The sequence below is a fragment of the Furipterus horrens genome, unplaced genomic scaffold (genome assembly GCF_987537825.1).
Source record: "Furipterus horrens unplaced genomic scaffold, mFurHor1.1.pri manual_scaffold_1, whole genome shotgun sequence".
In the NCBI taxonomy this organism is placed as follows: domain Eukaryota; kingdom Metazoa; phylum Chordata; class Mammalia; order Chiroptera; family Furipteridae; genus Furipterus; species Furipterus horrens.
In genome coordinates this window covers 81,623,233-81,639,874 of record NW_028327171.1, presented here as the reverse complement: position 1 = coordinate 81,639,874, position 16,642 = coordinate 81,623,233, and the positions used below count along the sequence as shown (strand labels likewise).

At 34.1% G+C, this 16,642-nt stretch overlaps 1 protein-coding gene across 1 annotated transcript in view; it reads right to left on the bottom strand.

Moving 5' to 3' along the window:
• Window positions 1–16,642, bottom strand: part of LOC150021354 (ephrin type-A receptor 6) — a 917,557-nt gene that overhangs the window by 304,282 nt on the left and 596,633 nt on the right. The window contains exon 8 of the mRNA XM_090276016.1: window positions 3,369–3,477. Coding sequence (XP_090132142.1) covers window positions 3,369–3,477 — 109 coding nt within the window. The remainder of the gene's footprint in view (window positions 1–3,368; window positions 3,478–16,642) is intronic.

Here is a 16,642-nt window from a genome sequence, read left to right as displayed (position 1 = left end):
TTTATTTCTGGATTCTCTATTCCATTCCATTGAGCTATATGTCTGTATTTATGCCAAGGTGATGTTTTCTGATATGTTAATAAAATGCTTTCCCATATGTGTATGTGCTATTTATATAATTTGTTGAAATCCTGTAGTCTATGAGAAAATAAGACCTTAACTGGTATTTTTACAAATACATATAAACATAAATAAAAAATTATATCTAAGCTTGCCATATATTGAATTACAACTAAAAACGTCATTTAAGTTAATTTCCATTATGAAGTTAGTGTCTTTTTTTAAAAAAAATATTGGTGATAAATGACACTGCTGCTTAAATAAAATCATACTTAAGAAAGTACCACACACCTTTTCAACAAAGCTTTAAAATAAGAATCTTTCTGAAGCAAATTAACCATCATATCTAAATTAACACAATCAAGTTAACATAATATGACTTGTGTCTTTGGAGTTAAGACCACCTTATAGGACTTCATTTTACTTTAGTAATGGAATAATCTCTCCAGGCTCCAAACTGATTGTCTTTAAATTATGTGCAACTCCATGAAAATAGAGTATTATCAAGATATTGATGCCTCCAAATTTATAATGCATAGGCAATACTTATGTTATAAATGGCAATGAAGGAATAGGTTTTATTCTTCTACTTAACATTTTTCCAATAATAGTTTAATAAACATGGAACAACCCATAAATGTTGGCATTTTGATTGTTTTAACCTCACCAAATAGTCATAGTGACTTTACATGCACCAAAATGTTTTTATTCTCCTTTCCCTCCTTTTTCCAACAGAGTTGACACATTAACCACTGGCATTTTTCCCCCCTTTCCTGGGCATTGTCATCTTTTAGTCCCTCTTCTTGCAAGAAAGCACTACATAGGGTCAGAAATATTTGAACTTTAAAAAAAAAAAAACTTAGAATTTATCCATTGGGACGTGTAGGGTTTTATTTATTTATTATTTTTAAATTTTAATAACTAGCTGTCCTCTGCTGGTGATTAAGAATTTTGATATCTGTAAGCTATAGTATGGAATATTTTATTTTCTACCCAATAGTTAGTTGATTTAGACACACCAAAATTTGTTTTCTGCTTCTTATAAAAGATGACTGACTTAAAGCTGTGATAACAGCAAGAAGCTGTAGGTGTAAAGGGAGAGAGAAACAGGAGAGTGCCGGGCAACAGCATCTGATGGTGGTGCCATGGTAGGCCCAAGCTAGCACTTTTCACTGGATGAGTTTATCATTATTCCTACATTCTTCCATATATATATATATATATATATATATATATATATATATATATATATATCGTCGTCGTCGGCAGCCGTCCGTCTCGAGAGACGATGGTGTAGCTTCTTAAGAGTCTATCTGCACCGCCGAGAATGGCTGTGCAGTCCGACTCGGGAGTGACACGGTATCTGTCTCCTCCCGTGTTGAATCGACATCTTGCGATGAAGCTACAGAGCCTGGGCAGGGTGATATGGAGGGTCTGCTGTTGCCCATGCAGCAGACCCCCCCTCTCTTCGCAGCTGAAGGATCCAAGGGAAAGACGGAGTCAATACAGCTTGGCTTCAGGTGCGCCGCAGGAGTTGCCGGTGTTGACTATAACGTCAAACCGCCTTAGGGACTCCGGCTCCGGATTTTCTGTTGGGGTTTACTCCCTTAGCCTTTCCCCTGAAGAGGTATGCCGCAAGGCAGCGGAGGTTTTTTGGAGTCAGAGTTTTCCTTCTCTGATGTACCCTGACTGGAAGATCGAACCAGCGACACTTAGCTCGCAGGCCGACGCTCAATCCACTGAGCTAAAGCAGCCAGGGCTATATATATATATATATATATGTATATATATATATATAGTTATAGTTATATAGTTATAGGTAGCATACTTTTATCAGCTAATTAGACTCCCCCTCCCAAAGCAGGAGATTCTGACACTGTTAATTACAAGAGACATACTATGTCTGTTTATATAAATGAAAAAATTTAAGTTAATATAGGCAAATGTGCCCTCTTTACAGTTATTTTTACAAGGAAGTCACCATTTCAACTTCACTACATTGGACTCTTCATGTGTTTCTTTATTACTTGGTAAGTTCTATAAAAGTAGGTTTGTTACTATTAACTTGGATACACTCTTCATAGATAATAGTCACATTTTGTCAGGAACCTACATTTGATAAGTGCCTTCTAAGTACAGTCAGTTTATTGATCTGTGACCTACACCTGCTGTCAAAAGGATAGTTAACAATTTTCATATATGCATATCCTCTGTCATTTTAAATAAGTTTTAATAAATTATGTGTATCAGTAGAGTTTTAAAAATAAATAATACAAAAGTTGTTTCTAGTTCACTGAACTGTTGCCACTGAAGGTTATTTGTTACTTTTGTTCATTATTAAATATTAGAGCATTCCAGTAGAGATGGTGTGTTTTAGCTGGAGTCATCAGCATGGATGTGTACTGTTTGACTGAAATTCTTATTGTAGTTTTAAATCATGATATTGGTATTTTTTAGGATGTATGTATTTCAGATTATTAGGAAAACTCTCAAGGTATTCCTTTGTTTCCCTATTGATAATCTAGAAGGCATATTCTGCCTCTTGTAGGAATGAAAATATGATGATCTGGTGATATTCACGAATCTGACAACACTCTGGGCTTAATACCAAGGGCTCAATAAGAAGTAACACTTATTCTATTAAGTAACTTCATACTTATTATCTTCATTCACATCTCTGTATTATCAGTATCTAGCAACAATACAGAGATGTGAATGTACATAATGTATGAAATCTAAAGTTTAGATAGGTAAAGCTAGTTAGCTAGTCAGGATTCAAATCTAGGTCTTTTGCTATGCTAAATGTATTGTTACTTTAAATTTTCATCCATATTACTCTAAAGTTAAGAAATATTGGAGTTATAGTACCAATTAATATAATACCAATATAGATTCTTTCAATACTTAATAGAGTAAAAATAACACATATCTGTAACACTATGTTTACAAAGAACTTCAATGTAAATTGCTTAATCTCTCTGTTAAATTTTCCTTACATCCCTTTTATGGTATAATTTTATTGTAGTAAAGTAAATACTGAGAATTAACTTATTAAGTAAAATTTTGTCATTCGCAGCTTTCAAAGTGTTCTTACCAAGTCTTTGGCTGCTTCATTTCAGGGACCTGTTTATACAGAGATCTAGCCATGGTGATTCTGTTATCTTACAAAGATCACTCTCAGAGCAGAATCTACCCTGATCTCTTTTTCTCTCAGGTGTGCTTTGTAATGTTAAAAACATTTGGATACATAGTGCATTAAAAAAGTGGCTATTTGCGTATCTTGGAAAAATCTGGTATACTTCAGTTACCTCCCGGTGATTAAGAAGAACAAAGTAAGAATGACGAGGAGAGTGAATCCCCCAACAGCTGCAGTGGCTATCACCAGAATCTGCCCCTGTTCTGCCGCCATGTCAGAAGCTGAAACACAGATACAAGATTAAAATTTCCCTGAATGACATTTTATTACCAAAATTACGATTTAGTATATGCTTGAAAATATGGTAACGTATACAAACAACCCCATCGTATTTGGTCTTATTGAGCACACAGGATGCAAACCCAAAATAAGGGCTGAAGATTAACATTGTAACCCACAGCATAATCCTTTCTCTTCTTTACAAAAATACCAATAAAGTAAATGACTTTTAGTACCCCACCTGTTAAGATTAAATATATGTTGAAAAATTTAATTTTTTAACTACAATCAGCAGATGGATTAAAGGGTTTTGTTTATATAATTGCTGATTTATTTCCTTAAACACTGACCAACAAACCAGGATTTACACACAGTTTTGGTGCCAGTTTCCATGAAGTGGAAAAACTATAGTATAATTTGTTTTAAGAAGGACTGTCTTGTATACTTGAAATCTGTATAAAGTTATTAACCAATGTCATCCCAATAAATTAAATTTTTAAAAAAGTGAAGGAGAATGAAGATTTTCTCAGATTAAAAAAAAAGAATGATTGTCTTTATATTTAATAGTGATTAATTCAAATTTAGAATAAAAATTCCACCTCCACAACACAAGGGTGTACATGCTTGGTACTCAGATGTTCGACTGGCAGTAGTTAAGAAAATGATATTTAAAAAAAGATAAAAAAGACTAGATAACATATGGCAACAACATATTACTTCTCTCATTGACAAAATCATACCTTAAAATTGTATAGGCTGCATGTTTCACTAACCTTTTAGAAACCTTAAAAAATGTATTAATTCAATTAGTTCATTTGCACTTCTCTGTATTAATGAAGTTTTAATTGGATACAATTTTTATGGGCTAGGATATGGGCAATTGCTTAATAATAGTGGTAAGAAAATTGAAGCCCAGAGAAGTTTAAGAACTTGCCCAAGCCCACACATGATTTTTACCAGAATTCAGGCTTCTAGATTGTTTCATTTTTTCCTTCCTATGCTATAAACTCACAGTAATAATTCAGTTAATTATCAATATTCTAAAATATTAATTCAATCAGCCCCTTCAATATCCTTTCACTTGAATAAAGCTTAATTTTTATTTTGATCACTATAAAAACTCATTAATCTAATCAGTTGTAAGCAGGAAATTAAATAAAAGAAAGACAATGACTGACATGAAACCCACTTAATTCTCTACCATAATAATTTATTAAACTTGAGTAAAGGTTTCCACAAAAGTAGCTCATTCCCTGGGAATCAAGTATGCAGTATATCATGTGTAAATTTATATCCAGAGTAAACTTCCTCATAAAAATGACATATCTACTAGAGAATATATGAACCATAAATGTTATTATTGCATTAGCAAGAAACCAGTCACAGCACTTAAAATGCCTCTGAGGAAATATAAATGTAAATAAAAACAAAAGTCATTTATGTTCAGTTTTCAGTAAGAAATGTATTAAACTTTGGAATTAGATTTTAGTCACTGTGATTTAATCAAGATATTTTTATGCAATTTATTTCAATGTTGAGTTTTCAATCTGTACAGATGCAAGTTAAATAGTTGCATCTTATCTCATATATAATATAGTAAAGATTTTTTTATTAGGTTCTGACTGAATTTCCTAATCTCCAAATAGCATTGATATCATTGAAATTAATGTATGCTCTAAAATGCCACATTTTCTCATTAAAAATTATTGAATAACAAATTGTAAGAAATAAATGTTATAGAAAACAACATTAACTTTTTGAAGATAAAATGGCATTTAAAAAGTAAACATTATTTACTTAGCAACTGCAGCATTTTGTAAAATATATAATATAGTTCAAGAGATTTAAACCTGGGGCATATATTCTCATGGTAGTCAGGTAGCAAGTAAATTATTAAGACCCTGTATTCAAAGTTTAGATGGAGGAGAAGATATATAATTGGGTGCCTTTTGAAAGTCATATCACCTTATTATAAAAAATTATGTTGTTTTACTTAATAGCTTGGTAAACTGCTCATTTTACTAATGTATCTTCTTTTTCACTTTTTTGATTACATATTTATGAACTGTCAGAGGCAGATTAAGGTCGGTTGAGGCCCTGGGCACAGAAGAAAATATTGGGCCCCCTTAAAAAAGAGAGACAGGGAAAATAAAAATACATGTTAACCATATTTTTAAATAAATAAAAAATATTATGTATTATTAACTTATTAATTATTCATAAACTACAAAAATCTAGGCGCTGATGTAACAACAGGAATTAATTTTATCTTAATATAATTTCAACAATAGGAATTAATTTTATTTTAATATAATTTCAACTTACCTGAATATTTATTTATACTCACAGAAAACTATTTTTAAAAGCGTAAATGAAGTACATATCCACAAACTAATTTACATCCCTGCTTATTTGCGAATATCGTAAGTCTGCACTGCAAGAGAACCCTTGTAAGTACAAAGTAGCAAACACGATTCTATTGCTCTGATGAGCGGTAGCGCAGCTGCATGGGGCCTACGCAGCGTAGTATGTGTATAGTATGCAGTGTAGTAATGAAATAATGAAAATAAGCAAATACAAACATACTATCAGGTTTTACCGCCGATTGTAACTTGTATGTAATTAAAATTGCACATATGAAACCAAACCTGGTGTCATTAGAAAAAAGTGTAAAGTTGGGGTTTTGCGGGGCAGAAGTGGGGGCCCAGGGCGGGCGCCCGGGGTGCCCGGTGTTAAATCCGCCTCTGTGAACTGTACTTTAGTTAACATTGCAAAGTTGTGACACTTTGAAAAATGCATAGTCTTATCTAATTTCTTAAACCTCTGTACTAGAAATCCTAAATCCAAATCTCCTTTGTAGGGAATAATAGTATAAACACATGCAACTTGAAAATAAGGGTCTATAAAGTGATTCACTATTATACTGGGAGTAAAAAACTATGAATGACAGGCTGAGATAATTATGAAAACATCATCATTATCATCATCAACAGCCACCATTTATTTAATAGCAAACTATCCTCTAGCACTATGCTTAGTGCTTCAAATTCATTACCAAATTTACCTTCACAATAGTCTTAATAGGTAGGTTTTATTATTATTCCTAGTTTAAGTGGTTATGTATATTACTTACCTAAGGTCATACTTCTTGTACACAGGAAAGCTGGCAACTCAACCCTGCTTTGTCAGGCTCTAAGCCCATTCTATTTACAATATATTACACCACCATTTAAACTAACAGAATAACTGGCTAGATTTAGCTCTTTTGTGTGTCCTAGAATAATCGTAGCCTTGTCTGACCTTGGTTTCCTGTTTGTAAAATAAGCATGTTGAATTAAAGATCCTTGTCATAATCTTTCAGAGCAATTTTACTATATTGTGTTACAGATTTGCCACTTGATATTGGGTTCTGTCCAAAACACCCACTCAGATATTTGGTCCATGCTAAAACGTCCTTAATATCTGGTCATGTTTGGTCCTGTCCAAAATGTCCACGGAGATGTTTTTTCATGATTCATTAAATAATACATTTAACTTGTTAAATTTTTGTTTATATTATTTTTATTATAATTCATGTTCTCAGAGTGGATATTTTCAATAGGACCAAATATCAAGGACCATTTGGCATGGACCAAATATGCTCATGGAAAATTTCGACAGGACCGAATTTCAAGGACTTCTGGCATGGACCAAATGTCTATGAGGATGTTTTGGGCAGGATCAAGTATCCTGAAAGAGTTTTATACATTAAGCTACAACCAAATATTGGGAAGAATAAGAATTGTCTGGTGGAAATAAGAGAAACTCCCAGGACCTGCTACAGCTCTTGCTCTTGATAGGAATAATTTCTGCCTTATCTTATTGGTGTTGATCAGTCACAGAGCGGGCTGATCTTTATCTCATGATAAAGTCCAAAGCCCTTAATTTTGTTAACAAGACTCTGTACAAATGGCTCTAGGATATACCTCCAGATTCATCTCTTATCATTCTCTAACTATGCTGAATTTTCCAGTTCCTTGAATATCAAATTTGCTATTATGGTGAATTTCTATTCAATCCTCCTACTGAACATCACATCATTTGTGAAGCCTTTTATCAGGTTGTTTGGATTTGGTCAGGTCCTCAGTCATGTATTCTTGTAGACCTTTGTACTATTTCTGCCAATGAATTTCTATCATGTTTTTTGAAATTACTATTTTTGTGGTCTATCTTTTCAATTATGGACTTTATTCATTGTAGTATCTGTAGTAAGCTGAATAATGACATCCTCTCTACCCTCTCCTGAAGTAATTAAGAATATCAATAGTCCTGGATTTACTGGGTGGGACAAAAATCCAATGATTAGTGTTCTATAAGGCGCAGAAGAGAAGACAAAAAGGAGACATCCACATAAAGACAGAGGCAGAGACTGGAGTTATGCAGCTATAAGCCAAGCAATGCCTGGAGCCACCAGAAGCTGGAAAAGGCAAGAAAGATTCTCTCGTAGAGTTTTAGGAGAGAGTGTGCTTCTGGCCTCCAAAATTATAAGAATAGATTTTTGTCATTTTAAGCCATGAAGTGTGTGGTAATTTGTTATAGGAGCCATAAGAAACTAATATAGTATGGTAGTACCTCAATTAATATTTGAGTAAATGAATGGAATAATTGTTTACATTGGATGATTTTGGTAAGAAAAGCTCAGGTTAACCTATGGGTAATTTGTATTCTCACTTTCCACTTGATATGTACAGAAGATTTACCCTGAAGGTAACTATACTATGTTTGTGAAGTAAGTCTACCCAACAAATTTTTATCAGAAGAATCCAATTATTCTGTATGCTTGAAGACAACACTTCCCAGAAGGCAGGGGCTACTAGAAAGTAATGACTTCTACATGTAATCAAGTTGAGTAGATTAAGTTTAGAATATGAATCTAAGGTTAAGAACTTTTTAGTTCATTCAACAAATGTTTATGGAGCACCCATTACATGGCAGGCACTGAGATAGGCACTGGGGACACAGTGAGGATCAAAAAAGACAGTTACTGCTCTCCTTGATTTACAATTCACTGGGGAAGATAGACAATGAACAAATAATCACAATTGTAAGAACTGTTACAAAGGGAAATTTCAGGGTGCAGTGGAAAGAATAAGCAGCCCTTGGCAGTGAGTCAGCAGGGCAGGAAGCTGGAAAACTAATTATTTGGAAGGATGAGGAGAAGGGATATGGGGGAGGAGGGGGGAGTTGTTCCTTAGTGAGAGGCCTCAAAGACTTGATTAATTTAAACAGATATATTTAGATAGATAGAGCATGAAATTATCTACCAAATGGATTCTATAAACATACAGTATAGCTACAAATTCCTCTGTCATGAAAATGTCTGTTAGCACCATCTATTCATTTTTAAATCCTGAAAAGATTATTTGTAAATAGTTTTGTAGGATAAAATGTATAATATAAATTACTCACATTGTTATAGCATTGAGAGTAAACCTTTTTAAAAAAAGATACACACTAAATCCATATTAAGAAATGTATTTGTGATCAGTTGATTGAAAATGTCCCTTTGTTTAATGGAATAAGATTATAGTCTTAGAAAAATACAAGTATTTTAAAATGATATATTTCATTTTATGGATCTGGAAAGAAGCACACTTCCTTAAGTGGAAGCAATTTCCAAAAAGAGTTGCAAAATTGTTACTGAACAAAAACTTAGCACCTAGCCAATGCTTTGGATACGTCAAGATGACATTATTAAGTGAGGTTTACTTAATTATTTCTATTTGAAGAGAAAAAAAGTGAAGTTCTTTACTTGGATTCCAAATACTTTTTTAAAAAGATAAAAAATAGATTTAATGTTTTCAGGAAAGTATAAGAAAGAAGTATTTTGACTCTATTTAACCAAAGAAATTTCTTCTATGGAAGCATAAGATTTTGACCCTCTGTAATCAAGATTATTCTAGTTTATAGTTACATTTCGAAGTAATATCTGTTATTTGTATTCTGTGTCATTTTCTGTGGAATAGCATCTTAAAGTTAGATCTTTTCTGTTATGAACATCTTTTTAAAGTAATTGAAGGCAGCAGTTACATTACTTTTTGGGGGGGAGATAAAGTATTTCTCAAAATGCTGCCCAGTGAATAAATGATGTATATTTGCTTCATATTTACATGTTACAGTTATGACTCTCAATTCTTGATGAAATGTAAAAATTTCAAATGATATTATCTCATCATTTCACTAAAATGATTTTTAAGTTACAGCAGAAATCTCAACAAAGTAATGGAATGACAATGCCCAATAAATTAAATTAATCTTAAGGTATTGACAATCAATAAAGGAAATTCTTAGCATTTTTTTTTCAGGAAAATAAAAATCCCTCTCAGGTCATCTATTGTGTTCAGAAATGGTGTAACCCTATGAAATGAAGCTCATATTTAAAGACATTGTGATGTCTTTAAGGGGGGCTAACCAATCTTTAAAATCTCAATACATAATGTAGACAACAGAATGTGAAATATGAATAAAAGCTGAGAAAAATGTTTGTCCTAGATGAACATAATCTTGTGATTTTATAGATAACAATATTCCCTTGGCTGCCTGGGCTTGAAAAGTGAGATGATCATTGATTTTAGCTGTACCTACTACAACTCCATGTCTAGACTCGAGTCTTTATAATGACTTACCTTGACATTACCATGAATTACCATGAGCGCAGCCTCATTTTGGGTATCAGCCTCACATGAATAGGCTAGTTTAATAATTTTCTATTTGACTGCCTTTCCACAATGTTTCTTCCCAATCCATCTCATATTGTATGGCCAGAGTAATGTTAGTCAAAATAATAAATAAAAGTATTCAGAGTCTTTCCCATTGCCTAAAGGGTAATAGCATCCCATTGCAGGGAGTACACCATTCTTAGAGTTGTGCAGGCCTGAATCCTTAGACTCAGCCCTTACATAGTTCTCTTCTTTGCCTTCAGATTATCAATCCTGTCATTCTTAAATTTTAAGTATTTCTTAGATTTAACCCCATTTTATCCTATCCCCACAGTTATTTAGCTATTTTCTTAGTTCCGATGCTTACCTTATTAAATGCTTTTCAATTCAATTATGTGGAATGCAATGGAACAATGGAATATTTGGTAATATTAATGCTTAAAATTGTTCCAGTTACCTAACTGAGCCTTACACATTTGTATTTTGGCATTTAATATATTCAGAGATAAATTAATAGAGTGAATAAAAAATTTTATTCGTATAACCCTGCTTAGGCTTTCAATGAAGTAGGTATTTAACAGAAGGGATATTTTCATGGTATTGTATTAACATTTTTATTTTACTTTCCTTCAATATTTGACACCATCTATGAACAAGGAAAATACCTCTAAGCTGGCCGGGCGAGAGAATGGCAAGAGATTCACTGTTCTACTCAAGTAAGCCAGTTACTAAATTCTCAGATGGAAACAAACCTCATGGATCATTTCTATTGAAGTAGAGACCCTAAGCTGGGACTATACTTTTTCAGGAAGTGATTTCACAGCTGTGCTTTCTGACACTGCCTGCCATTGCTCCAGAAACAATGCAATACAGTGCATCAAATTGTGACTACCTTGGGACACAGAAGATTTCAGGACTCATTCTTCTTGATGGCTTTAATTTACTTGTCAGATAAAAATGCCAAATGACACAGCGATAATTGGGAAGTGTAAGTTTGGTACAACCTGATAGAGAGGCAGAAGCACAGACAAGTAGCTCAGCATGATGAAACACTTCCTGTGTGTGTGTATATATGTATGTGTGTGTGTGTGTGCGCGTGTGTTTTAAGAGATTCTTGTGTGCCTTAAGAAACGGTCAAGATGTCTCACTACAGGTAGGCTTCATGTGACAAATATCAAAGAACAAAGAAAAGTGATTGAGGCATTTAAACACTTGGAACTATTGTTAACATTCTAAATGTCAAGTATTTAATTTTAGTTGTCTATATTTCATATTGTAACTGGCAGTTGAGATAGGTATTTGATAATATTTTTTATTGAACAACTTATATCTTCATACATATATACTGTCATAGCTTCTTAATATAACCATTAGAGTAATGGCTATATTAAGAGTGTATTGTCATTAGAAATTACAAATTTAAAAAGGCATATAAACTCAAACATTTATTTAGAATCTTTTTTTAAATAAAAAATATTTAAAGAAAACAATCTTCATAGAAAATACACATTGGTTATTTAGAAAAAGTTCTAGAAAATTTCTTGAGGAAATTCTCATTCATCAATTCATTATTCATTCAAAAATAACAATTATATTAATTACTTAGAATGTGCTAAGCACTGTGATATAGGGATTGTGGAGACAAAGGAAACTAAAGCATGGTTTTCTGCCCTTACTGTAGTTTCTCTTTAGTGAGGAAAATAGATAAGAAAACTTTAATTATAATATAGTAAAACTTTTTCTAAAATGGAGGTATGTGTGAAAGTGATGTGGGATAACATCCATAGGAAGAAAGGAAGGAAGGTTTATAAAGGAGGTGATATTAAACTAAATCTGGAAAGATTAAAATTAATTTGCATTCACTAAGGTGATGAGTACATATAGGGACATTCCAATTGGAATAAATAGCACAAATATGGGAACACAAAACAGCACAGCGTTTTTAGCAGTTGTTTATGTGCACTTGGAGACATCTGGGGCATAGGACAATAAGCAGAATAGGACGTTGGACTGAGAGTCAAGGGATGAATCATGTAAATTGAAAGCGACATGAGTCAGCATGCTATTGTTTTTCTCGTTACTGTTCATACTCAGGTTCAGGAGTAGAGTAGGTGGAGATATAAGATTTAATTTTTCCTGTAAACATACACTCTTGTAAATACATTGGAAGAACCTGTCTGAAGATCAATCCAACAGAGAAGAAAGCAGAATGGACACCGAGGAAGTATTGAAGACATGGTTGGGGAGCCTGGATTTAGCCTGAATTTCACACTACGCTCAACTTTGCAGTTTACACACAGCAATAAAGTCCCTTTTCTCATTAAGCTATTTGTGTTTTTGACACTTGAAGGTGAGAGTGTTATTTAGTATAATGAACTGGGGAGGAAAGAATTTGACTGTATTTATCCATATTCATATCCTAATATAAGGGGAAGGGAGGGTCTTAATATTTAAAAACTAGGTACTAATAACTTGTCATTGCTTCTTAAGTTGTCTGTTTTCTATCTCAATTTACTATTAAAAAATATTTTTATGTTAAACATGGCCTCCTGAATCTGTTTACTCCTACAACTGAATGGGTGGGATTGGAAGGATAAGGTGAAATGAGGTGGTGGTGTTTAACATTTTTTGTTAAACAAAAATATTAAATGCTCTGCTTGGAGAAATTCCATTTTTTTCTTTAATATAATAGGTTCTAGGGAAAATCAAACCTGTTTTATACTTAATGTATCTCATATACTGATTTAATTAAAACTGTATGGATGTAAAAACAAACAAGCTAAAAATAAAAACAAATGAACATACATTTCTGGCAAGTTTAGTAGGATAGTATGTTAAAATGAGATTGTGAAAGAATCTGCCCAATTTAAACCCAGCATATTATAAACTGATTACCACCAAACTTGGAGCTAAAAAAATTCCTGTGGAAGACCTTTACTTACTTTCTACTTATATTATGACAAAGCAGATTTGAGGCTACAGTTGTCTCTTATATGGCTTCAGTGAAAGTATTTATGGAAGTACAGATAACCAACAATATTGGGAATGGGTGGGAGCAATTTTTCTTAGCTCTATGGATCCAAGCACAGTGCCCAAGTAATTCAGGTCTGAGGCATTTAACAGGGATTGCTCCCCCATATGCCCAAGCTCATTCAGTCATCCCCTGAAAGTGAGGAAGTTGTAGAAGTTTTTGCATCACTGTTTAAAAGTGGTTGAAGAGCGCTCTGGGGGTTCCAAGACAACTGCAGAGAAGCTGGAAGCTCCACGCACTTGCTCCCAGCCCCGTACCAGTCTGGCAGCTAAACCTCAGAGCAATCAACTCAAAAATCCAGTTGAGTGGGAGTGGCAACGTGTGTGAGTGAGCATGTACGTGGGTGTGTGGGTGAGTGTGTGGGCGCATGGGAAAGTGTGGACCAGGCTCTCCCCGCGGAGCAGCAGCTGCTGCCGCTGTCCAACCCCGTGCCTCTTGCGGTGCAGATTTGGGGTGGGAACCATTTTGAGGAATTTAAAATATCCTACCCGGGAAGAAGCCTCCTCAGAACCCTCACCTGAGCGCCCAGACTTGTCTCAGTGCCCTCCGCCCAGGCAGGGCCGCGCACCACGCCGCTGCCAGGAAGCGTGTTCTAAATAACACCAAACTACAGGGTTGGGTAAACTTAGGTTTACAGTTGTACGACTGTGCCGTTCTTTTGAGTTAATAAATCTACTGTAATAATCATAACCTGCATGTTTCTTCCATACAGAAAAACTATAAACCTACTTTTGGAAACATTCAAAGAAAGGCTACTTTATTTTTAAAAAGGTTCAAACCTATAGGCCCACGAAACTATGGCTGTATCATTTCCTCAGCAGCCCCTCAATTATTTATGTTAAATTTCCCTTAAATCATGTGTGAAGCCTCCATGTTAAGCATTTGGTATTAGAAGCAAGAGGGTTTTAGGACAGTATTATCCTACTACTTACAACTATTTTTTTTCAAGAAAATAAGATTGTTTTGCATGTTAATCTCTCACTAAGTTTTGACTCAAAAGTGGGGCTTAGTATTATGATTCCTAAAACAAGGGAGTAAATATTCCTCTAAAAAGAAACTAAATAAAGGGGAAAAACTTCCTGACATACCCATTTCCAATTTCATGTAATATAAAACAGTGGTGTTTTATTTATTCATCTTTTAAACTAATATCCTTCACAATATGATACTGATTATAGACAACCTAGGTATGTGCCACCTTAATAGACAGAAAGATAAGCCTGTTTCTATATGTTAGTTTTCAACAGCTAGAATTGATTTCTGGGTACAAATAATTTTGCTCTCCTACTGCAGCCAGAAAGAACTGTGCATTATCAGCTTTATCACAGCTAAAATCATTTTCTTAGAGACAAAAGGCAATTGATCAAAACTCTCCAAAACAAGACAACCAGTTCTGTTTTGTGCAAGTATATTTTTTCCATAGCTTATCCTGGAAAGCACGTTGCAGAACACTGCAGCTCAATATAACTTTTTCCATGGGAGCATTACTCCTTAGGTGTCTTTTTGATGATTTGGAACACTTGCTCTGAAAATTGTCCAGGCCACAACCATTTTTTTTCTTTCTTTTCACTGAATCCTGTGGTGTGGGACTCCGCACCTTCAGTCTAGAAAGTATGCCTAATTGTGGGAGCAGATACAAATCTGCTTCTTAACTTCAATCTTTGCTTTGCCTGCAGCCTTGTTCAGTGCAAATATGGCCTGGTTTTATTTTTGCATCAGCAAAAATATTGGTTGGGCATATTGCCTTTAATAGAAGGAAGATTTCTGTATCTCTTCACCTTATTTTTAAAGTGTTTACATCATCTGTCAGTATGAAAATAGAGAATTCACATTCTAAGCATTAAGAATAACCACAAAATTCTTAGTACATAAGCATCTTCTCAGAAATCTGATTAGTCCTGTCTTTGAAACTGTCTCCGCCCTCAGGGTAGGGCTTTGGAAGACAATGTTCTCTCTTTTCTGGCTCCCAGTCATATTAATTGGATTAGGGATGGAGACCGGACTCAAAGTGGACCAACCACATTCATTTTTTCAGGAATTTGGGATAAGGATCACAGTCAGTTTGAAGGTTTTGGTACATGGGGAAAATGAAGGGGAAATGTGAAGTTGCAAGTTATGGGGCAGATAGATATCTTTTTCTAAATGAACACAGATGCAGATAAAATTAGTCTTTTCAGAAAGAAACAGAGACGAATGGCTGTGTTGACCAAAAAAAGACTGGCTGCCTTTCATTTTGAGAGCCTTCCAGTTTCTTATTTCATTCCTTTTCTTGGAAGCCTAGGTTTATTATACATGTTTCCACTGCAGTCCTGTCTGGGAAATTCTTGTTTCTTGTTTTGTTTAACCTAGCTTATGATATATTTATACCTGCAATTAAAGGGACTTACAGTATTCTAATTTTCAGTTCCTGACCAAAGAACAAAATATTTATCAAAGAAATTTGAAGGGTGATTCTTTTTATTCACTTCCTAGGTATATTTACTTTTGAAGTCTTTATGCATGTGAGTTATATTTTCTTTCGAAGTCTTTATGCATGTGATGTACTAAGTAATCTTCCTTTCTCCCTCCTCTCACACCCACCATGGAAAAATCTTCAATCAGTGACACTTTACCTTGTGTCTGATTTTATCAAAAGCTGTGGTCATAAAACACCATATGAAACAAACAAACACGTTTATGCATTTGTTGAAAAATGCTGCCTGAGGCCGTTACCCTCAATGCCCTCGATCTTTCCTGCAGCATCTGTGCTTCATATCATGACAGCCTGGTCACTTCTCCATCCTCTGGCAGCTTGCCAGAGAGCTTAGAGACAGGCATGGTGCTCATGTGATGCACCTCTGGTAATAATTACCAAACGAGACTCTGTTCCTTCTTCTGTTTATGGATCAATTTTCTACTTCTAGTTCTAATTTATTAAACATGTTGTATATGTGTTTTAAACTGCCTCCAATGTTTTTAGGAAAAAGAGAAATGCAAGTAAAAAAATCAACATCCCTCTAGTTAGTCAATCTTTCTGAGAAGGCATCCCAATAAAAATTTAAATATGTGAACATACATATGAGAAATGTGATGCCACTTACTGCTTAAAACGTTCCACTTTCTTCCTAGACCATGAAGTTTGACTATACTTGTAATACCCTATTCCTAGTGTGTGATATTAATGACTTGAATTAGTTATAAATGTTTGGGTGCGTTCTATTAAACAAAACTTTTGATTAAATAATTTTGGATGATTAACAAAACGTAATAAATGTCACTTATATTTCTTTTCAAAACGCATAACTTTCTAAATTCCATATGCTTACTAGATTGATTAATTCATGTGTTAAGTTTCTTTTTCTGACAATGGAGGTGCATATATCTAGCTTCAAGTGAGTTTTTCTATATAGCTTTCTTCTGCAGATTGACAAAGTGTTTTTCTAGTTGTTATTTTCCAAA